Below are 24505 nucleotides of genomic sequence, written 5' to 3'. Positions count from 1 at the left end.
ACTTGGAAAAAGAAGGACTTTCATATGGCCCTTTTAGATAATTGTGGATATTTTCCTTTGATATAACACCAAAACTCAACAAATGGTAGTTTTGTGTGTGTGTATGTGGTTTTTTTTTGTTTGTTTTTTTGTTTTTTGTTTTTTTATTTTTCTTCTTTTTTTGAAACGGAGTCTCACTCTGTCACCCAGGCTGCAGTGCAGTGGCGCGATCTCGGCTCACTGCAACCTCCACCTCCCGGGTTCAAGTGATTCTCATGCCTTGGCCTCCTGAGTAGCTGGGATTACAGGCGCTCGCCACCATGCCCAGCTAATTTTTGGATTTTTAGTAGAGATGGAGTTTCACCATGTTGATCAGGCTGGTCTCAAACTCTTGACCTTGTGATCTGCCCACCTCAGTCTTCCAAAGTGCTGGGATTACAGGCGTGAGCCACCGTGCCCGGCCAACAAATGGTAGTTTCTTAAAGGTTAATAGCAATGTGGAATCTAAACTCATGAGTGTATTCTGTTAAATTAAAAATTCATTGACTTTCATGCACTTTGAATGAATCTTTCTTTTCTTTTCTTTTCTTTTTTTTTTGAGACAGGGTTGCACTCTATTGCCCAGGCTGGAGTGCAGTGGCACAATCATGCAATCATGGCTGACTATAGCCTTGACCTCTTGGGCTTAAGCCATCCTCCCACCTTAGCTTCCAAGTCCTGGGACTACAAGCACATGCCACCATACCCACCTAAGTTTTTCTTAATTTTACAGAGACAGGTGTTGCCCTGGCTGGTCTTGAAGTCCTGGCCTCAAGTGATCCTCCCATCTTGGCCTCCCAAAATGCTAGGATTTATGGGCATGAACCACCATGCCTGGCCTTGAATGAATCTTTTACTCATGCATGATTTTGTAATTTCATGCAGCAGTCATTTGGAAAAATTGGTTCTCTTATGAAGATTTTGTTAGTATTTGCTTAGTTTACAATAATGAAAATATTCCATTGATCTTATTAGAAAAAGAGTTAAGTGTTGGGAAGCTCTCAAGCTCATGGTGATAGCAATAAGTTTCTAAAAATTTAAGTTTTGCTTTAGAGCTTAAATTCTATTATTGTCAGAAAATATTGTCAGTTGTTTTTCCTGAAGTAACAGGCTCCCGTTTATAGTTTCAAGACAATATCTCCCAAATACACAAGCCTGCATAACTATAGTTCGTCTCTTGTTTGTTCTTTCATATGAAAATAGTGATTTTAGTTAGGCTTTTATTGCTGCTATAACAAATTATTCCTAAATCAGTGCCTTAAAACAACATAGATTTGTTATTTTACAGTTCTGTAAGTTAGAAATTCAATATTGGTGTCACTGGGCTAAAATCATGGTGTTGATAGGGCTGTGTCCTTTCCAGGGGCTCTACGGGTAATCTGTTTGACCTTTTCAACTTCTGTGGCTGCCCATGTGCCTTGGCTCGTGACCCTTCCTCCATCTCCAAAGCCAGCAGTGTTGCATCCCTCTGACCCTGCCTCCATTGTCTTTTCTCTTTTGTCTCCGTTGTCTTTTTCTGATGATCATCTTGTCTTCCTCTTCTACTTTTAAGGATCTTTCAGTCATTGGACCCATCTGGATAATAAAGGCTACTCTCCCCATCTGTTAATTAGCAATCTTTAGTCCATCTGTAATCTGAGCTCCCCTTTACCATTAACATTACATATTCACAGGATCTAGGGATTAGGAAGTAGGTAGGTTTGAGGAGAAATTACTCTGCCTACCAGTCTTCTATGAAAAAGACTCAAAGTTCATCTTGCAACTCAGTTGAACGAATGCTTTTCCTTGAGAAATGTATCATAAAGCACTTCAGTAGGCAACAGATGCTTTATACGTGCGCTCCATTTCATCACATGGAATATTAAAAAGCATATGCTCAAGTTTCTAGATTTAATACAAGTTAATATTTTACTGCTTCATCAAGGAAATTCTTAATTGCATTTTTATTTGGGGAAGGGGCAGGTGTATAGCAGAGAAAAAGAATACAAGGAGTGCTGGTATAGTTTGGAGCCACTGCTTGATTCATGCTAGAGTGCCAGCAGTTTGACTCACCATGAGTGCATATGTCCATGGAAAATACCAGATTGACTCTTAATAGTGTTTTGAAGATAGTTTTGATGTCATGATCCATCACTCCCCACAAGAAGGTTCTCAGAGATGCTCAAGAGTTCACTGTCCACACTTCAAGAACTGTTTCACAATGAAATACCTCATAGTGACTATTTTAAATTTCTAAATTTAGTTAGGCAATAGTAGAGGTTTCATAAGAATGTAAGAATTGGGTTGTTCTCATGGTTTGTGCTATCCCAGTGGCCGCCTTCTGGCCATGATACCAGGGAAGATGGGGTAAAATGCAAAACTTCTGAAGAAGACTCTGAGAACTTGATTATTCACATCTCTTTCTTCTGGTACAGGACTGTGACTTTATCGTCCATCTTTCCAGGAAGTTATGGCTGTTTAAGTCAGATTGCAGTGTCTGTTTTTAACTCTGTGTTAAAATGCCTACTTTATGAGAGGAAGAGCAAATGTATGTACTGTTGGTTCCCAGCTGTGGAAGCTCACATCACTTTTAGTAGGTGTTGAAAGACCCCTTTACTTTGTTGAGATTCAAGACCTTCATCTCAAATATAACCTTTGTCCTGTTAGACTGACCACCATCACTTTTGTGTGTGCAAACATTTAATGAGTGCCCAACACTTCCCTCAGTGCTCCATAGGAACAGCTGATCTGCAGACATGAATTATAGCACCATTGCTAAATGACCCAGAGGTTATCCAAAGCAAAATGCTCAACTGTGGATAACCTAGCCTGTTCCTAGGAGGGCTTCTGGCGTCATCGTAACTTTATTTTGATCATTACCTTAAAGTATTGTATTGTAGATCCATAAGTCCAGGTAGGTATGTTTGTGTTTGTGTGTTTCTCAGACAATAAATGCTGTTTTATATAACCTCAAAACAATCCAAAATCCCCACATCATGGCTTTACAACTCCATGTACTCCTTCTCTTAGAAAGTTCCTGATTACATTTACTTAACTTCTCCTTGTCAACATCTCATTCTGTCTGGGAGCATGGCTGCTAAGGACTGTAGGAGCCTGAGTTCAGAGAATGCTACCTACCTTTCATCTAATTGGAGTAGAAATCAAGATACAGTCATATTGTCACCTTTGAGGATACAGCAAGTGACATTTGGCATGGTTTCAAACCAGAGGAAATTCGACATTCTTAGGAATTTCCTAATCCTCTTAAAGGATCATTCCTTTCACAACTGGCAAAACCAGTTTGTTCTGTCAGCAGGTGGAGCTCACTAGGGTATATAATTCAATCAAAGGAGGCACATTGTCCTGTCCTTGAATTCTACTTGTCCACTACTTTGGGGGAAGTTTTCTTACCTTCTTTCTGCAGGTAACTTTTTTTTTTTTTTTTAAATAAAAGAATCCTTTTGAGTGTGGCACAATGAAATCTTAGGCCTCTATCTAAGAAGTTTTAAGTAGACACCCATAAATTCAGTGTCACTGTAATGCTTTCCATTAGTCAGGGTGACTTTTATTTTACACTGTTGCAAGCAAAGGCTGTTCTGGGAGGCATAGCCAGACAACATGTAACTTAAAGCCCCTTTCTGTCTACAGATTGCTTGATCTTTTTGTTCTCCCTGGAGGCAGAGAGTCAGGTAATGTTCAGTCCTGGAATCTGGCTGTATTAAGGACTTCTTTTGTAATAGACATTGAGACTATCTCTCCCTTTTTATTTGTTGAGACCTAATAGGGTACTTAGCTCAATTCTAAAGCCAAGATGAAACCTCTACCTGTGGGAGCATTTCCCTCTAAGCATTAGCCACATTCAGCCACTAGAAGCAGGCCAGATGAGAAAGGGGTTAAATGTCAGTAGTGTGCAGCAAGTTTTACCCTGATTTTTTTTCTTATGTGTGCTATACAAAAATGAACTAAGTCCCGAATGTGTTCCTGTTCATAATCAAGGTAGCAGTAGGTCAGGTTGTATGCTATTTTAAAAATATTCCAGGCCAGGCACAGTGGCTCATGCCTTTAATCCCAGCACTTTGGGAGGCCGAGGCAGGTGGATCACCTGAGGTCAGGAGTTCGAGACCAGCCTGACCAACATGGTGAAACCTCATCTCTACTAAAAATACAAAAATTAGCCAGGGCTGGTGGTGCATGCCTGTAATCCCATCTACTTGGGAGGCTGAGGAGGGAGAATCTCTTGAACTTGAGGCGGAGGTTGCAGTGAGCCAAGATCGTGCCATTGCAGTCCCGCCTGGTCAACAAGAGCGAAGCAAAACTCCATCTCAAAAATATATATATATATATAATCCAGTATTCGTATATCCAGTTATTTACAAGTTTCAGACTTGGAACCTTACCTTCCTCCCACCAGTGCAGGTAAAATAGAGTCAGGTCGATAGGATCATGGAACTCCAGGAACTCTCCTGTCTATGCACAATGCAAAGGCTGTTGAGCTTTCTTCTCAGCTAAGCAAGGTGCAGGGGAGGGAGACAAAGCAAGCAAAGGTTTTGTTTGTTTGTTCATTTGTTTTTTCCCCTATGACATTTTTTTGTTATCACGATGTGAACCATTTGGCTTGGAAAGCTGAAAATGGTAGTTAAGGTTCATAGTCCCTTAATATAAAGTGGCAGGGCTGGCTGTGTTTTAGAATTCAGGAATTTTCAGATTTTAGAGGGATAATAAAATGTATGACCCATATAGTCATAGTCCCAATGAGATCTGGGGCAGTATCCCACAATCAGTTATGCAGGGGAAATACGAATATTCACACAAAGATGAATAAATTAAAAGTACTAGTGTCAGCCCCATATCAAGTTTTGCTGCCAAATGTGTTTGCCTAAATTTGGTTTCTACCTTTAAACTTCAGAATTGCAAATAAGAAGTTGTAGACATATGTTGCAGTGGTAGAAATAGAGCAAGACAAACCTGGTTGAGTCCTGGTGATAGTTAGTGGAGCTGAGTCACAGAACTGACAGTTCGTTATCTTGTGTCTCTCCCTACTGTACTAGTTCCTCTGTCTTCCATTCTCTGATCTCTTAGCTCATCTGTCAAACAGGGGTAATATTTGCCTTGTGGGCTATTGTGAGAGTAAGAATTTAATGTATGTTAAACACTGCACATAGTGCTTGGCATATGGTAGATATTCAATAAATGTTAGCTATTAAAATTTCACCTCTTCTCTTCCCCCTTTTATTAGATAAAACCTTACTGATGTGGTGGTTGTAATGACACTCTGGAAATAGGATAAAGTGATAAGAATTGTCCCAATGTCATTGGAGAAATCAAGGTCCAATTTTTTTTTTTTTGGAGACAGTTTTGCTCTGTTGTCCATCCTGGAGTGTGTGGCACAGTCATGACTCACTGCAGCATCAATCTCCCAGACTCAAATGATCCTCCCATCTCAGCCTCCCAAGTAGCTGGGACTACAAGTGTGCACCACCACACCTGGTTATTTTTTGTATATTTTGTGGAGACAGGATTTTGTCATGTTGCCCAGGCTTGTCTTGAACTCCTAGGTTCAAGTGATCTGCCCCCCTCAGCCTCCCAAAGTGCTGAGATTACAGGCATTAGCCACTGTGCCCAGCCCAAAGTATACATTTTTATGTTGAAAACTCATTGCTTGTTAAATGATGAGTAACACCTTAAAATTTGTTTGCAAAATGACAGGACTTTTCAATGATGAATAAATGTTTTGATTAATGTTATATGTAAATCTCTTAATCCTTCATTTTAACTGCATTTGAGGAAGAAATATTTGCCATGAACTGATTTGCCATTATGAGGCCTCTTTTAAAGTTTCTCTGCAGACACTCATCTTTAGAAAACTATTTGAAAGGGAAGTTGCTCTAAGTGCAGTATTGATGGTAGTAGTGCTGTCACAAAGACATAAGCAAGGTTTATAATTTAATATATTGGGAAAAGGGTATTGGGAGATAAGTCTTTTCTAATTTTACAAAAAAATACTGCAAAAATATTAGTGGACCTTTTAGTGCAAAACAGTTTATTTTAAAATATGTTTTATAAAGTAGACCTCTGCTTTTAAATTTGTAAAGGCCTCCCTTTTAAAAGGGGGGACACCATAAAAAAAGACTTGCCTTTAGTTATCAGGATTTTTTAAAATAACCTCATTTTGTACTTTGTAATTGATTAATAGAAATTTCCTATAGTACCAACAGGTCTGTTCTAATGATGCATGATCTTTACATACAGGAAATTTTCATTTATTGGCCTTTTCTCAATTCATGGAGTTTATAGATACTTGCTCTACTTTATTTTTGGATCAAAGATGGAAAACACAGAAGGATTTCAAGAGAAGAAAGATGTTAGCTATTTTTTGGACATGTGCCCTATAGGACCTTTTAGCATTTGAGTGGGACAGAGTGGATCTGCCTATATTTATATGCATTGTATTACCTGCCTTCACAGCTGAACTACCAGCAGAAAGTAGGCATCATGTACTGCAAAGCTGGACAGAGCACTGAAGAAGAGATGTACAACAACGAGTCAGCTGGCCCAGCCTTTGAAGAATTCCTCCAACTATTGGGAGAGCGAGTTCGGCTCAAAGGATTTGAGAAGTATCGAGCACAGCTTGATACCAAAAGTAAGAAATACTTAAACCCTCCTACTAGGCTTATTTTCCTCCTGTTGTGCTATTGTGCATCTGCTAAATTATCCGTAAAACAACATTGCCATTTATTGCAGAAAACTGCTGGTGATGGGGGAGAGAAAGCCAGAGAGGGAGGATGTAGCACCAGAACAGTTGAAGATCATAACCAAAGTAGCTAGAATTAGACTCTAAAAAAATAGTGTTGTCAGAGGTGTGTGGATGAAGTGGGGCAGTGACACAGATCATGCAGAATTGCTCCTGGATAGCATTGTGTAAATTTCATTACATTTAGCCAAATGTTAGGGTGATTAAAAACTCCGGAAACTTACAACCATCTGAGTGTAAGACTGGAATTTTTGACTTCCGTTAATTCATTTCATAGTCTTCATGTTTATATATGAAATCAGCCTTTGTTTTTGTTTCTTTGTATTGTTTTTATATCTAGGATTTTTGTTTGTTTCTATTATTATTATTCACAGTCTACTTAATCTCTGAGAAAATAGACTTTTTAGCTTTGGTATTAGTTTAGCTCATAAAATGTGTTGATTAAAAGCATGATAATGAAACAGTCTGTTTAACTATGGTGCATGAACCTAAAAGGTTGTCCATGCCCAGTCCCCAAGTTGTCAGTAAAATAGTTAACATTCTCAAATGCCTATTTTGGTTAGCTGGGACTAACCAAAGAGTGTTTTGACTTTTGCTATGTGTCTGTGTGAAAACAGTTTTAAATTTTATCTTTAAATTCATCCATAGACACCTGTGACCTGTTTTTCTTTGAGAGGGTCTTTGGATTAGCACATCTGTATTTCAGTCTATAGTAATCTCTCTGATTTTCTGTACAGGAAATTAAATAAGGAGTTGAGTCATGAAAACAGAAAAGCATTCATAAACTCCACTGCAGGGAAGAATTTCCTCTTGCCATGGTTTTGCTGTTGCCAACTTGGAAACGACATGCAAGAGAGACTATGAAAACCCATAAATAGCCTAGCTGCTTAAATATTATTTTAACATTCTATACTCTGCTTGCAACTGCATAAAGATGTTAAATTTCAATATGCCCTTAAACTCTTTTTATCCAGGTATTCTGATACTCACCCTGTACAGTTCATTTATGTTGCCCCCATCTGTTGTGCTGTATAAATTATCACTACCACAAAGAATTATTGAAAGGATCTGGGAAGAGAATGTGTAATAAGCTCAGTGATACTATAAATGAATGGTCAGATTGGCAGTTGATAAGATTGTGTGTTATCTGTGATGAAGGGTGATGTCAGAAATGTATAGCTAGGGTATCGTTAAGCAACATGACTGTAAGGCAGGCAGTGGAAGTAGTAAGGCAGCGGAATACACAAAATAAGCACCTTGTGCACAGTTTGCCCAATTATCCCAACAACTGCAAAGGCTAGAGGGGGATGAGCCTGGATTAGCCAACAACCTCTTACTGTAGTTTTGGAATTATATAATACATTCAACAGGGAAAGATTCTTTTTCACTGAACTACTCTCCTTTAAGTAGTTCAACTTTATGAGGCATGTCTGACCTTTCAGGGCGTATTTCCTGAGAAGGATTCACAGAAAAGTGTCCTTTTCTGTCCTTTTAAAATGACACATTTCCTAAAATGAACGAAAAGTAGGAAAGTATTCCTACTCTGAAGCCCCAAAGAAGACAGTATGCAAAATCATCTCTTTTACTCCAAGCTTATGAATAGGGGCAAAAACTAGAGTCCATTCATCATGCCATTCAAACCTGCATTAAATAATAACAGACCACCAAAATAGGCAACAGCCAGCCTCTATACACCTCAGCTGCCTGCTACTGGGCATGACACTACTAGAGATAAGACTTCGTTCTATGTGCTGTGATGTAATCTCACCATACTTAATCTAACTTTATTTTGTGTCAAGAAACTTTGAATATAATTCTTTTTGTGAAAAAGTGCTTTTCAGAACAAATGTTCAAAGATCATTCCCACTGTAGATGTCACTTGAATCTATGGATTTGCAGTTTTTATCAAATTAAAATACTATTTGCTATTATTTCTTTATTTTTTCTGTCTTACCTCCCGTCTCTCTGAGATTCCAATTACACGTATGTTATGTCACTCACTAGTGTACCACAGGTTAGTGAGACCCTGGTTCTTTTTTTTTTCCTCCAACCTTTTTTTTCCTTCTGTGCTTCAGTTTGGATAATTTCTATTAATATATCTTAAAGCTCCTTGTGTTTTTCTTTTCTTCCATGGTGTCTTAATTCATTGTTAATCCCATCCAGTGAAATTTCCATTTAAGATACTGTATTTCAGGGCCAAATGTTGCATTTGATAATCTTTTTAAATGTCTTCTATTCTCACCTCATTAGGTTCACACTGTCCTTCACATCCCTAAACACATTTATAAGAGTTGTTTCAAAATGTTCATCTGCTAATTTCATCGCCTCTCTGATTTTCGGTTTCTTTTTTTAATGGGGTTCCTCTGCTTTGGGTTATATTTTACTTCCTCACATGTCTGGTTGTTTTTGATAAGATAATGGATGTTGTAAATGTTTCATTGTTCAGTGTCTTATTTTTGTTATCTTCTCTAAGTGTTGTTTTGTTTTGGCAGGCAGTGAAGTTGCAGAACAGCTTGATTTTTATGAGTCTTATTTTTAAGCTTCGGTAAAGCATAACTAGAGTAGCTTTTACTCTGGCTCACTTAACCCTACTACTAAGGCATGACTTTTCTTGCACCTCAGTACTTGAATATTCAATGAAGTGTCTACTGTGGCTGCTCAGAACTCTAATATCTCCCAACCCACTGTGAACTGTGAAATTATTTGACTTAAAATTCGTTGGTAGTTGTTCTTTCCCAAATATTTTGTCTTTGCTTGACTTTTGGAATTTATGGATATGTAGCTTACTATCCAATTCAAGACTCAAAGGGACCACTATTCAGATTTCTGAACCTTTCATCTGATATATCTTTCTCTTTGGTATTCTGCCTAGCAAATATCAGCCACCACAGACTTCCTGAACTCTAGTCTGTCTTGGCTTCCCCCTTCAGTACCCTGCTCTGTGTCACTGTCCCACAAGTACCTCAAGGTAGAAAACCCAGGGGTCATAGGGCTTATCTTCTGCATTCTTTTTTCTCAAGGATCACTACCCAAGGCTGCCTATTGTCCAGTGTCTGCAAATAGTTGTTTGAGGTATTATATCATTTTTTCTAGTTATTCACAATGGCATGGTGAGTGCTGTATCAAGCACTTTGTTATGGCTGGAAGCAGAAGTCCCAGATACTTTTGATATATATGCCGTCTCATTTAATTCCTACAAACCTGCTAGATACCAATTATCCCCACTTTACAGAATTGGCTTCTTTAGATTAAGTAACATGCCCATGGTTAGATAGCTAGCAAGCATTAGGGAAGTAGAACAGATCCCAGTAGTGTGGTTAATGAAGTGTTCAGAGAAAGTATAAATGTGGACTGAAACACAGCAAAGCCCCAAGACTGACCTTTACCCTATGTCTTCCTCCCTCTTAAGTCCTTGAACTAACAGTACTCAAACCAGTTCATGAAATAGCTCTACTTCATGCATTATCATCATATTCATTTCTTAGTATTTTTGTAAAGGAGGACGAGGCTCAGGGAAGGAAGAAGTAATGAACTCCTGAAATATTTCTTCTTTTTCCCAGTTATTTGTACAGAGACCATCTCTGCATTTCAGAAAGAAGGATTTGTAGCAAACAAGCAAGCTACAAATAAATATGTCACAGGCTGGAGCAATTCTGCAATGAAGAAATTTTTAGTAGGGGATTTTTCTTCTTTTTTGTTTCTTTATTCAGATGATATAACCTAGATAACTACCAGTCCCTCACACTACAATAAATACAATAAACTTCCCACCAAGCAGTTTGTTACTTGAAAGCTGGAGACCATCCTCATTTTTAGCTGCATATGTGGGTTATTTAGGGAAATTATTTCCTGACTGAGGTTTGTTTGTCAAGTCAGTAAACAGGAGACTTAGAAGCCCTCTGTAAAAGCTTTCCTTCAAAGCCCTGCCTTCATTAATTTGCTGCAATGTTAGTGACTGCTGTCTCCTCCATTTTTCAGCAGTGTTACAAATGCAGTTGAGGTTCAGGATCTCAGAAGAGATATAAGACTTTTTGTAAAGAAAGATTTGGGGGCAGATCATGTGATTGTCAAGGTGACCTATATAATGCCTGAATTTACTTATTAAGTTTTAAAATTCTATACAAACATGAAGTAGCATCATTCTTTCATCCTTCTTCTCCAAGCACATTGTCCCTTTAGAGTTGCTCAGTATGCTCTTCAACCAGATAAAAAAGCATCATTTTTTTTCATTTTCCTGATAGTCATTCTCTTAAAACTTCCATAGTTTCAGGGTTTCATGGTCACTAAAAATATTATAATAAGAACATTGTATGCTTTATTCCTTAGTAATATAGTATACAGTCTTGTTTTTAAAAAAACTACAGATTCAGGAAGACATTTATAGGTTTGTTACAGGGGTATACTGCACAATGCTGGGGTTTGGGCTTCTAGTGAATCTGTTACCCAAATAGTGAGCATAGTACCCAGTAGGCGGAGATTCTGAGGTGGAGTAGGGTTTTTTCCAACCCCTCCTCTCAACCTTCCTCCCCACTTTTGGACTCCCCAATGTCTGTTGTTTTCATCTTTATGTTCATGTGTACCCGTTATTTAGCTCCTGCTTGTAAGTGAAAACATGCAGTATTTGACTTTCTGTTTCTGCATTAATTCACTTAGAACAGTGGCCTCCAGCTGTATCTATGTTGTTACCAGGGAGATGATGATGTTCTTTTTTATGGTTGCATACTATTCCGTGATGTATATGTGCCAGATTTCCTTTATCCATTCTACCATTGATAGACACGTAGGTTGATTCCATGCCTTTGCTGTTGTGAACAGTGCTGCAGTAAACAAATTAGTGCAGGTGCCATTTGATAAAATCCCTTTGAGTAGATACCCAGTAGTGAGACTGCTGGGTCAAATGGTAGTTCTATTGTTAGTTCTTTGAGAAATCTCCACACTGTTTTCCATAGTGGCTGTATTAATTTACATTCCCACGAACAGTGTATATATATTTTTTCTTTTCTCAAAATCCTTGCCAACATCTGTTATTTTTTGACCTTTGAATGATAGCCATTCTGTCTGATATCAGGTGGTATCTCATTGTGGTTTTAATGTGCGTTTCTCCAGTGATTAGTGATGTTGAGCATTTTTTCATGTTTATTGGCTGCATGTGTGTCTTCTTTTGAGACGTGTCTATTCGTGTTCTTTACCCACTTTTTAATGGGGGTATTTGTTTTTTTCTTGTTGATTTGTTTTAAGTTTCTTAAAAATTCTGGATATTAGTCTTTTGTTGGGTGTATGGCTTGCAAATATTTTCTCCCACTCTGTAAGTTGTCTGTTTACTCTGTTAATTATTTCTTTATAGCAAACATTCTTTTTGCATTCTTTCTGGTAAAGTTTAGTATCTCTATGATGTGCATAGTAATTTCAGGATTTTGGAATTCTTTTCTTCTTGGAAAGAAAAGTTTCGTTATTTTAGCCCTAGTTTCATCTCTGAAACTTCTGAAACTATTCCCAAACTGTTGAAAATTATCAGCAAAACTCTATGAATCTAAAAGACCTCAGAAAAAAGCTGGTCAGATAGCATACACTGTGTGAAATGAGACATGGAGAGGACAGAGAAAAGGGGCTAGAAGTAGAAAAACAAATGATCTTCAGTATTTTCTCCCCCAGCAGTTTTCCACTCTGGCAGTAATCCTTTTAGAACTAGACAGACATACAAAGCACAATGTAATAAATGAATACCAATGACAATCTTTTTTTTCTGGTTCATTAATTTTGCTTAAAATTGACTTGAAATGCATGTTATGAGTACACATCAGTGGTGACACATTCACTTTAAAGTTTTAAAATGTACTGATTCATTCTATACGTATTTATAGAAAGGGTTCTTGACAATGGATAAGTTATTGATGCTCAAGACCTTAAATAGTTCAGTTGAATCCTTTGTTGTAGTAATACGCAGTTTTTTTGTGGTGACGGTCATTAATAATTAGAAGATATTTTTCTTGGATATTTATCTTGTTAACATAGTTTTCCAATTTTTGAAAAGTAGTCTTTGCTTTGTTCTATTTTTGACTATTTTTAAGCCTTCACATTTTATGTCAGCTTCAAAATTAGATTCTCCATCAAGCTCAAGCTTGAAACTTAGAGCTCTGGAATATCTTTAGAAAGCTGTCTGCAAGCCATAGTTGTAGTTAGAGCAGTACCTGACGGCAGTGGAGTTTTACTGCATTAGAGCTACCTGGGAGTGTCTGTGAAGAATAGATTCCCCTGTGAGGCCCCATACCCACTGAGGAGTATTTTGGGGGGTGGGCCCTGGGAATCTGCCTTTTAATTTAGCTCCACAGCTGATGCTGTGCATACTAAGTTTTGAGAGAACTACTGTTGCCTTTTGGTATATGTCAGAGAGTTTGTCTGAGAGCATCATTCTCTAAAATGCCATCAAGTGTTTTGGACCTCAAAAAATAGGGTCGAGGCTGGGCATGGTGGCTCACGCCCGTAATCCCAGCACTTTGGGAGGCCACGGTGGGTGGATCACAAGGTCAGGAGATTGAGACCATCCTGGCCAACATGGTGAAACCCTGTCTCTAGTAAAAATACAAAAATTAGCCAGGCATGGTGGCCTGCGCCTATAGTCCCAGCTACTCTGAGGCAGGAGAATCACTTGAACCCAGGAGATGGAGGCTGCAGTGAGCCGAGATCGCGCCCCTGCATTCCAGCCTGGACAACAGAGCGAGACTCTGTCTCAAAAAAAAAAAAAAAAATGGGTTGATAGAGAGTTGAGTTTACTTACAGTGAATGTAGTTCTGTTCCTTTTGCAACCCCTAAGTCCGGGTCCTTTGAGTCTGAACACATATTCCCTTTATGTTGGGAAGTTAATAACTTTTTCTGCAGCTTCCAGTATTTGTACGAACACTGATTCTGAAACTTTGTTAAGATTAAGGCAGTAGAGGTTTTTTTTTCTTAAGGAAAGTAAGAATACAACGTGCTTAAGTCTTAAAAAAATTGTTAGACATTGCTATATCACCTTTGTTCTTCAGTGTTAATGGTCTTGTTAAATTATTGTCTTTTTTTTTAAGAACAAGTCTCTTGCTTGAATTGGAAGTATTAGAAAAATGTTTCTTAACCTGATGTGTGGACAGAATTCAGGGGTCTGTGAACTTGGATGGGAAATAATTTTTTCTTTATTTTCACTGACCCCAAGTTGAAATTTAGCATTTCTGTTCATTATGGCCATAGGCAGTAAACCACAGTAATTCGTTTGCCTGTGATTTCATTGCCAATAGAAAGCACAGATATTTTCATATTATATTATTTGTTGTTGCAGATATTTCAAGAGTGTGTTCATCATGTCTTCAGCATTATAGTAGATACTAGACCAACTGCTAAATCTTGTTATATAAATCTTGTGCACTCATATTTAAATTATTTGATACTGTGCACTTCAGTATAATTTCTTTTGAAATCTTACTTTTTTTATTTTATACTTTTACAAATATTATTCTGAGAAGGGATCTGATCCATAGGCTTCACTAGACTGCCAAAGAGGATCGGGTACAAAAGGGAAAAAAAATAGGAAGAACACCTGTCTTGTCTAGAATCTTTTCATCCTAAATCATTTTCTTTCTTTTTTTTTTTCTTTTGAGATATTTCTCTTAAATAAGTTATTTTTCCTGTTATAGTCATCTCATCATTATATTTTTTTAACTGTAGCTGACTCCACTGGAACCCATTCTCTGTACACAACATACAAAGATTATGAAATTATGTTCCATGTTTCTACCATGCTGCCATACACACCCAACAACAAGCAACAGGTAAGAGATCCTCCTGTTATCTGTGTTTTCACCCTTGTTTCATTTCCTCTAGAAGCCTAAGTGGCAAGTTTGTAAAATCTTAAACCAGAATTTAGTGTTGCACCTGTCACAGCAGCGGGAAGCTTTATGCTTTGTGGAAGTAAGGAATAGCAAATGAGCTGAAAACAAATGAAGAGACCTAAATTTTAGGTTAACAGCCAGCTGGATGCCTTTGTGAATTAATCATTTGCTTTTCACCCACGGGGATTGAGGTTTTCATGAAATTCAAAGAACAAGTTGAAATCATTGGTAATTACATGACTCTGCAGGGTTGCAAAGAGCATCCATGAGAGGGTGAAGTTTTATCTCAAGAGGCCAGTGCACAGACTAGGAAAGTTCTGATGTTTCATTATAGATTTCAAAGGAGATACAGAATACTAACTTGGAAAAAGGTCAAATGTCAACAGAATGATATTCTTCATTACCACGTTCATTGAGAGATAGCAAGGAACATAAGTAACAGTTGCGTATGTGCACCTCATACACAGAGCTTCTCTTAAAATGTTCTAACAGCTCAATGCCCAATTACTAAAGTGTAAGTGAGGTAGGAAAATGTGGAAACTAAGAGGTGACAGATTGTTACAGAGCAAACTGGAAACTGGCAGTATTGTTTTAGGGAATGTGTGGTAGTTGATTTTTAAAAATATTTTAAAATAAATAATAGCAAGTTGAAATGTAAAAACCAGAGAGCTAACACACTCTTTTTTAAAAGCTTTTACAAACTTGAGCAGTTCAGTTTTACTTCTGACCTTCAAATGGATATGGATTTTTGTTTTTGTCAGTTGTTGTGCTAACAGAGCACAGGCCAGCTGCAGAATGAATCACATCCTCTTTTACAGAAGTTAACCAAACACTGATCTAATCTAATGCTTTATCACTTTAGGTTTGATTAAATCACAAATCTGGGTAACAAAGTTTTGCCTTTCATGATTGCCAGTGTAATAAAAAAAATGGGGAGCAAAGCAATGAATCAGCTATAAATCTGAAGTAAACCTGTTTTAAGATAAACTCCCTGATCTGTACTTCGTTGATAATTTGTTTTATGCCAATCCCAGATTTTAGCTCTCTTTGAAAGAAAAACACCGTGCTAAGAAAGGCATAATAAACTTATTATTCTGACCAGTCAGTAGATGAAAAATTTAAGAACATTAACAAAATGATCATTAAAGAGAGCATAAAGACTTACTCTGCCTGATCACTTAGAGGAGAAAGATGAGATTTGTAAGGGTAAAAAATTTAGTAACAAGATTGGATTGATTATTTGTAACTAAATGAGTTGAAGTGGTAGGCAGAGAAAGTTGGCATTTAAATGGCAGCTCTCCAAATTATTTAATTTTGGAGTCTAATCAAGGCAAAAATGTTACAGTCCTAAATCATAATGAGAAAGAAATTGGTACTGCACCATATCAAGAAATTTTCACTCTCTAGCCAAAAAATTTATTTCCTTCTATATAGATTACTTTATGCTTGGAAAAAAAAAAACAGGAAAAATGTAGCTTTAAAAATTCTTTTGCAAGCATTTTTAATATAAATACTATTTTTCATTATATGTAACATAAGATGGAGAAATGGATTTGTTTCTATTTGGGTCCTTTATTAAGACGTTTATTTTTATATGTCAAGCCATATTTTGAAGAAAGAATGACACTGCAGAAAATGACATAAACTGTGCAGGAATGGCATAACATGTAGATAAATAGTATTTGTTTTTGGTGTGTCCAAGATCCTGAGTAGATTAATAATCTTTAATTATTGGTATGTTCTATAGAGCAATCAATACACACCAGCCTTTATTTTCATAACGTCTGATTGTATATCATATTTAGAAATGAACTCAGAAATAAACCGCTGCATTAGAAGACAATTTGGGATGCTTTCAAATTCCTAAGGTTAAAAGTACATTTCCTGAACATTCTAACTGCCAATTCTCAACCCTAATCTAAAAGGCTTTGTTTCTCCCAGTTGGCAGCCAATACTAGTTCACTGATTTTACTGGTGTACAATTTGTATGCCTTAATGTCACTAGAGAATATTTTTTTAAATACAAGTTTTGTAAGTACAAGCTTATGTCTAATGGATAGTTTATATAAATGTCACACTTAGTTGTTTTTCTTTTTTAAAAGCCTCCATAATAATAAGTATGAGAAACACAAATTTTATTCTATTTTTCTTTACACTATTGAATTAACTGCTGAAAGACACTGACCTGGGATGATCTGGGGTGCCTGAGTTTGAAAGCCACCCATCCAGCACCCACTGAATGGGAAACAGAGGGTGTCCCTAAGCAGCTTTCATTGCAATTAAAGAAGCTGTTTAAACCTGAAATTTACCTGCTTTTAATTGTTGCAACATTCTGGAATATTATTCTTTTCTACATGCCCAGCTTGTGACACAAAACATATATCGGAAAACACCTTAGCCGCATTTTCTTTCAATGAAGTCAATTAAACCAGAACATAAATTACATTGTAATTATTTCAGCCATTCTCATCTCTAAAAATCTTCCCTATGGCACGTGTTTTTCTTATGTGAAAATGGAACAAAACTGTTGTTATAGAAACTGAGGATTTGGAGATGTTGGGACCTGGCATAATATGCCAGATATTGGGTAGATCTATTTGAATGGCTGTATCTTTTATGCAAATTTCAAAATGTTCGTTTCCATGTTCTTCCTTAGAGGGAATAAGGCAGGCTAAAACATTGACAGTACCTGTGTAGATTACCTACCTTAACATGTACTGATTAGTAATGAATGTTTTAATATATAAGGGAATTGGGGCGGCGGGGAAAGCAAATTACTGTCATTTATGTTGGTTGCTTATTTTTTCTTGTAGCTCCTGAGGAAGCGGCACATTGGAAATGATATTGTAACAATTGTTTTCCAAGAGCCTGGAGCCCAGCCGTTCAGCCCAAAAAACATCCGATCCCACTTCCAGCATGTTTTTGTCATCGTTAGGGTGCACAGTCCCTGCTCTGACAGTGTCTGTTATAGGTGTGTATGGGTGTCACAGCAGGGGCTCTATGGATGTTGGCTGGTTATCACACAGAGGCCCCATTCAGCTCTGCATTCTGAGGTGGCAATGGGAAGTCTATTACTATTTCTTTTTGTCTTTAAACTGTGCATGCGGATGGCTGAATTCACATGATGATGTAATTCGGTGGCATTGACATTACCCAAGCATGTTGGTTAGACACCTGCCGTTTCCATTTGCACCTCCTCCTTAGGTGATGTCCTTCATCCATACCATCTGGTCACCAAGCAACTAATTACTCATATTGCTAATTATATTTTTCTTTTGGCATGACAAGAGCAGAGAAGAAGGATTGTAATAAATAGGGAAGAGAAGTTAATTTTTTGAAAAGCATTGTTATTAAAGAAGCCTAAATCCTTGCCTCTGACTTACTTGATTCACATTAGCACTCTGACTACAAGCTTAGAAGCGCTTCTACACTTTATTCAGCATTATTGAAATTGTTTCAGTGTCACTTGTTGATGCAGTCACATGAGTATCAGAATTCAGGCCTCTATCTGTGGAGACCTTTCTTTGTAAGAATACTGGAGAGTTAGGAGTTGAAGGGGATAGAGACCTGTGACGCTAGCTTGATATGGGTGTAGTACCAGAATGTGTAAGGGTAATTGTAAGATGTTTTTAATGTGCATCAGTTCCTTTCAAAATATGGACATTTAGCATATCTTTCCATCCCTAAAATGTCTGCACAGAAAGTGACCAGTGCAGATTGACAGTTGGTGAGATCCACAATTGTCTATCTTTAGGGGTAAGGCAAATTAATTCTAGGAGTAGAGTAAGTGTAGCTTAGAGAAAAAAAACAAGTAGAGGTTGTGTTGGTCTCCTGCTGGCTGTCGCCATCCTTGCACATATCCTAATAACTGCATTGGTTGAGCCCTTCTTACAAGCCCCACACTATTCTAGACATCTTAGATGTATATCCCATTTAATCTTTAAAACCTATCAGGTAGATACTGCTTTTATCTCCATTTTCAGATGATGAAATTTAAGCCAGGTCACTTGCCTTGGGTTAGCTGGCTAGTGTTGAGCAGAATTAGACAGGAATGCAGTCAGTTTGATTATAGAGCCCAGTCTCTTAACCATGCTGCTATGCCACCTCTCTCACATCCTGGGAAAGCTGGGTTTTTCACCCCGAGTTCCCAACACAGAGGCTGTTCCAGAACTTCTCAGGTGCTGAGCCTAGGTGAACACCCAAGACCAGGGAAGTCTGTAGTTTCCTAGGGTTGGGGCAGAAACCCCAACCATGAAGACCTAGATCTGAAACCTCTTATCAAGGAAATAGTGTCTGAAAGCTGCTCTGGTTAGTTGTAGAATGAAAACACAGAACAATTGACTATAATTGGGATGGATAACTATTTGCATTTAGAAAATACTCAATTAAAACATGCTGTGCACTCGATTCATGCAAAGGATTTCATACCACTTGACAGGTAGGAAGTTGAGCCCATTTTGAATGGGCACTCCAAAGTTCGGGGAGTGGAAAGCTATGCAGTAGCTATGCAGTTTCTTTTAAAGAGAGTTTCTTCTTTTCTTTCTTTTTTTTTTTTTTTTTTTTGAGACGGAGTCTCGCTCTGTCGCCCACGCTGGAGTGCAGTGGCCGGATCTCAGCTCACTGCAAGCTCCGCCTCCCGGGTTTACGCCATTCTCGTGCCTCAGCCTCCCGAGTAGCTGGGACTACAGGCGCCCGCCGCCTCGCCCGGCTAGTTTTTTGTATTTTTTTAGTAGAGACGGGGTTTCACTGTGTTAGCCAGGATGGTCTCGATCTCCTGACCTCGTGATCCGCCCGTCTCGGCCTTCCAAAGTGCTGGGATTACAGGCTTGAGCCACCGCGCCCGGCCGAGAGTTTCTTCTTTTCAAGCCTTTGTCTAAATCAGTACCGTCCAATGGGACATATAATTTTACATTTTCTAATAGCCAGATTTTTTAAAAAGTGCCAAGATATAGATGAAATTAATGTTGACACTGTTTTTGACCCATTTATACATTTTATTTACTCAATATATCTAAATATTATTTCAACATGAATTAACATGCGATTTCAGCATTTAACAATTATTGTGACATCTTACATGTTTTTTGGACTAAGTCATTGTAACCTGAAGTACATTTTAGACTTACCACATATCTCAATTAGGATGGTAAATTTTCATTGGTGATACTTGATGTATATTTAGATTTCATAAAATTTACAATTGAAAAGGTAGATTTAATATACCCAAATTCTTCCAAATGTACTTTTTAAAATCTTTAAAATAACGGAATTAAGTATCAGTTTTTAAATCATATATTAATTAAAATGTAATGTAATTTGATATTCCTTGTTCCCACTAGCCACATTTCAAGTGCTCAATAGCCACAGCTGGCCAGTGGCCACCATAATGAACTACATGAGTCTAAACAGACTGCTGAGGGAGGTGTGTTCGCCTTCTTCACTGCTCTGTTTTTTTATTTTTATCATCCCTCCCCTGAAAATTATGATTTTTGCTCTCATTTTTAATCTGTTGCCTGGAGAGCCCATCTTTTGAACCCCATCGTGTAACACTGGGAGTCTTTGCGGGGAGTGGGGTACTGAACATCCCTGCTTAAGACATATGGGCAGGTCTGGAATTTCCTAGTTACCAGGCTTGTTTGAAGGCCCAACACACAGCTTTGAAGCTGTGAATTTTGGCCTGTTTATCAATCCAAGAAAACATATCAGTTTGTAACATCACTGTAAGAAATCACAAGAGATTATAGAGTAGTGATCTTTGCCTATTGTAAACTTCAAAGATCAATAATTTTTTGCCATCCTTGTCAAAAGAGGCAGGCACACTTCCTCAGGTATGTGGTGGGTGATGTCAGGAAGTGTTTGAAGGCACAGAATAAACAGGGCACCTTTCTTCTAGCCTTTAATGTTGGGGGAGGGGATAAGGACAAGCTTATTTTCTCATGAAAATAAATGTTATTATGAGGTAGAATGGAAAATATCAATTTTCAGTTAAAACATGAGTCTTCAAAGAATTTTTACACCTGTGAGTTTTTCTCAAACCCCAGCCACTGCCCAAACTGCTGGGGATATGAATTTATAGGCCTGTTTTATTAGGGTGATTTGGTGGAAAAACTTATACATGAGTTGATTTATACTTTAAATCTAATTTAATTTTATCCCTAAGTGGCCGGGCGCGGTGGCTCACGCCTGTAATCCCAGCGCTTTGGGAGGCCGAGGCAGGCGAATCATGAGGTCAGGAGATCGAGACCATCCTGGCTAACACGGTGAAACCCCATCTCTACTAAAAGTGCAAAAAATTAGCCGGGCGTGGCGGCGGGCGCCTGTAGCCCCAGCTACTTGGGAGGTTGAGGCAGGAGAATGGCGTGAACCCAGGAGGCGGAGCTTGCAGTGAGCCGAGATCGCTCCACTGCACTCCAGCCTGGGTGACTGAGCGAGACTCTGTCTCAAAAAAAAAAAAAAAATTTTTTATCCCTAAGTGATACAGCTAGAGTAACTGAAATGCTTTTAAAACATTTTTTTTTATTTTTGTGGGTACATAGTAGGTGTATATATTTTTGGGTTACATGAGATATTTTTATATGGGCATGGAATGCATAATAATCACACCAGCGTAAATGGGGTGTCCATCACCCTAAGCATTTATCCTTTGTGTTACAAGCAATCCAGTTATACTCTTTTAGTTATTTTTAAATGTGCAATTAAGTTATTTTTAACTATAGTCACCCTGTTGTGCTAGCAAATACTAGGTCATGTTCATTCTTTCTATTTTTTGTACCCCAAGTGCTTTTTAGCATTTAAAACCTCTTGGTCCCAACTTTCTCCACCATGAACACTCATATTTATTTACTTACACCTACCTGGTATCTGAACTGTGGAAAGGGGAAAAGTTTCCTTGAAAGAGTGTTCTGCAGTAATAGTGCAGAGAGATGTGGGGTCATTACAGGCTGAAGTTATATGGATATTTATGAGAAGATGGGATTTGATGTGTGTGTTAAAGCATAACTGGATGGAATTCAGCGGGAAAAAGAGAAACCATTCTAGGAGTGGTCAGTGGAAAGGACAGAAGCCTAGCGATGGGAAGGAGGATGGAAAGTACAATAAAAAGGCTACTAATGCAGGAAGGATGACCAGGCAGTGGAGGCCCCCAGAATGCTAGGCCATCAATTCAACACTACGTAAGTAGAATTCTAGGAAAAATTATCCAGTGTTACCATGCCAGGTAATTTGTACACAGAAAGATAAATTTGGAGACTGTCATTATCCATTTATTTTTCATTAGTTCTTTATCCAACCTTTAGTATATACGTACTAGACACTACTCTAGACCCTGGGATATAACAGAACAAAGAGAGAAAAATCCCTATAGTGGATCTAGAGATGAGATCTCAAAATAATGTGGTATTATACCTCCCTGGGACTAGAAAGCTTACATAGGCTGACTGACTAATTCAGACTAATTCTAGAGGCCAGTTAATGTGAGTCATCATGTAGCCAAGAACTCAGAAATCAGTCACTAAGTCTGCATACTAAAGCTTATCCCATAACTGATGAGAGAGCCCTCCAGTCTCTACTGTTTTATTTGTATTGTTGCAGTGACCTTAATTGTCTGATCCCAGTTGATAGAGAAGATTAGAAGCAACAAAATAAAAAAGATGAAGGAGCTGTTAATAGCGAGTATATACTGGAAACAAACATTTGTTTATTGATAGAGGAGATGCTGAAAAACTATTCACATCAAAGATACGAATTCAATAAGCATAGCAATCTGGGGTCGTTTGATTTTGAGGCAAACAACCAAATACATTAGTTCCTACTTATCTGTCGGGGATATATTCCAGGACCCCCAGAGGATGCCCAAAACCATGGATAGTGCCTCACCCTATCTATACTATGTTTTTTCCTATATGATGATGTTTACTTTAGGAACAGTAATATATTAACAGTAATTAATAAAATATAGCAGTTATAACAATATACTTTAATAATAGTTATATGAATGTAGTCTCTCTCTCAAAATGCTTTATTGTACTATACCATGGCTAACTGAAACCACAAAAAGTGAAACCATAGATAAGGGGGAACTATTGTGTGCCTCAGTTACTCCTGAGAGCTTCACTGTGGAAACATAGTATAAAATAATACCATTTTTCAACAACTAATGACTTAATGGATTTAAGCATCGATCATCAAAGGATGCAAATACCATAAAAAGAGACAAATATGTGCCTCATAATGGAAGAATACAACCTCACCTATGCATTATTTTTGCCACCCCCTAAAAAAAATTAAATCTGAATCTGATCAAGCTGCCAGACAAGCCAATTTATAGGAAATACAAAAGACAGAGGAACATCTTTGTAGTTGACCAAATTCAGACCCTGAATAACTGCAGACAAAAAGCCCAATTTCTTCAACAAGTAAGTTGCAAGAAATAGTGAGAAAGTGGAAGGGAATCTATAGAATAAAATATTTTTTAAAGCTAAATTAATTGCAATGTGTGGATCCTATTTGGATCCCAATTTAGACAAAAAGACTATAAAGAAAATCTTAGGACATCCTAAACAATTGTAAATTGGAACATTGACACACTAGTTGATGAAATAAAATAGTTGTTATTCATTTTAAAACTAGAATAGGAATAAGTAGTCATAACAGTGACCCTGATTCTTCAAAGCAAATGTTAAATTGTGGTCAGAGGTATGTTTAGGAAGGTAGAAATATGTGTTACTCCTCTCAGAGAGGTTTCCATACCCAGTAATTAAAATGTAATAACTCTTGAAAGGAATGAGTATGATACAGTACAAAAAGCATTTGGAATTAGACCAAATTGTTAAACAGTGCAGTGGGAAGTTGCTTGACCTCCACTTAAAATCCTGTAAGTAAAATGTCTAGCATAGGCAGAGAGGGATTGTGATGCATGCCCATTAAATGTCTGTGTTCATCTTCTTTCCTCTCTTTAAAAAAAAACATGGATTTGCAAGCTTCAACTGAGAAGAAGAAAAACCCAAGTAGGTCAAGTGATAGAAATTTCTTTAAGGAAGTCTATTTCAAGCCTCAATTAATCAGCATCCCTATTGTCCACTGTAGGTGACCTTTCTAAAACAATAATCTGATTATGTCATTCATGGTGTTTAAAAGCATTTAGAGAAATGTTCAGACTTGCAGGCATAGCTTACTGCATGGGGGCGTCAGGTCTGGCCTCCTGTCTCTCAGTCTCATCAGTCTGCACCCCATGCCTACCTCACTCCTTTGGAGCTACTGACCACTCCCCAGAACAGCGTGCTCTGCCCCTCTGCTCTGTACATGCTGCTCCTCTCACACACTCCCCTTTCCCTTCTTCATCTGATGAATTCCTGCTTTTCTTTTTTCTGAGAAGGCTCCCTGGACCTCCCAGGACTAAAATGCCTTTCCTAAGTGCTACCAGTAGCACCCTGTACTAGACTCAAATCACTGGCTGTGGCTCCCACCAGACTTTGAGTTTCTGGAGGGCTGAGCCCAGGACATCCTCAGCCTTGATCCTCAGCAAGAGCAAAGTGACGAGCGCAAAGTAGGTACTCAGTGACTGGTGGATCAATACTGTTAGAAATCAAGATAATGATTGGCACATATTTGATCTTTCCTGTCCTTTGCCCAGATCTGCTTTCTTGGAAGCTGCCCTGGCCAGTAAACTGATCCAGGGTCCAAGAAGAGGAAACTTCCCTCTGTCATTTGATGTTTTCTGTGTCACCTTCCTTTTAAATTTTGGGCTGAGGATTGTTGATTATTGCTGTTTTTCCATTGTGCTTTCAAAGTTCAAATGTCTTACATTTCTCAATTTTTATCCACTAAACTTCTGTTCAGACATCTTTGAAACAGGCCGGGTGTGGTGACTCACGCTTGTAATCCCAGCACTTTGGGAGGC

General features: G+C 38.0%; 1 protein-coding gene across 4 annotated transcripts in view; it reads left to right on the top strand.

Moving 5' to 3' along the window:
* The window catches only part of SIPA1L1 (signal-induced proliferation-associated 1 like 1), a 221344-nt gene that overhangs the window by 129700 nt on the left and 67139 nt on the right, over positions 1-24505 (top strand). For all 4 annotated transcript variants that reach the window (XM_011949634.1, XM_011949633.1, XM_011949635.1 and 1 more), the window contains 3 exons: positions 6463-6637; positions 14444-14547; positions 17421-17578. In XM_011949634.1, the coding sequence (XP_011805024.1) occupies positions 6463-6637; positions 14444-14547; positions 17421-17578 (437 nt within the window). The remainder of the gene's footprint in view (positions 1-6462; positions 6638-14443; positions 14548-17420; positions 17579-24505) is intronic.

The sequence above is a fragment of the Colobus angolensis genome, unplaced genomic scaffold, assembly GCF_000951035.1.
Source record: "Colobus angolensis palliatus isolate OR3802 unplaced genomic scaffold, Cang.pa_1.0 Scaffold3, whole genome shotgun sequence".
Lineage (NCBI taxonomy): Eukaryota > Metazoa > Chordata > Mammalia > Primates > Cercopithecidae > Colobus > Colobus angolensis.
The sequence above is the reverse complement of the archived record's forward strand: the minus strand, read 5'-3'. Positions and strand labels throughout refer to the sequence as shown.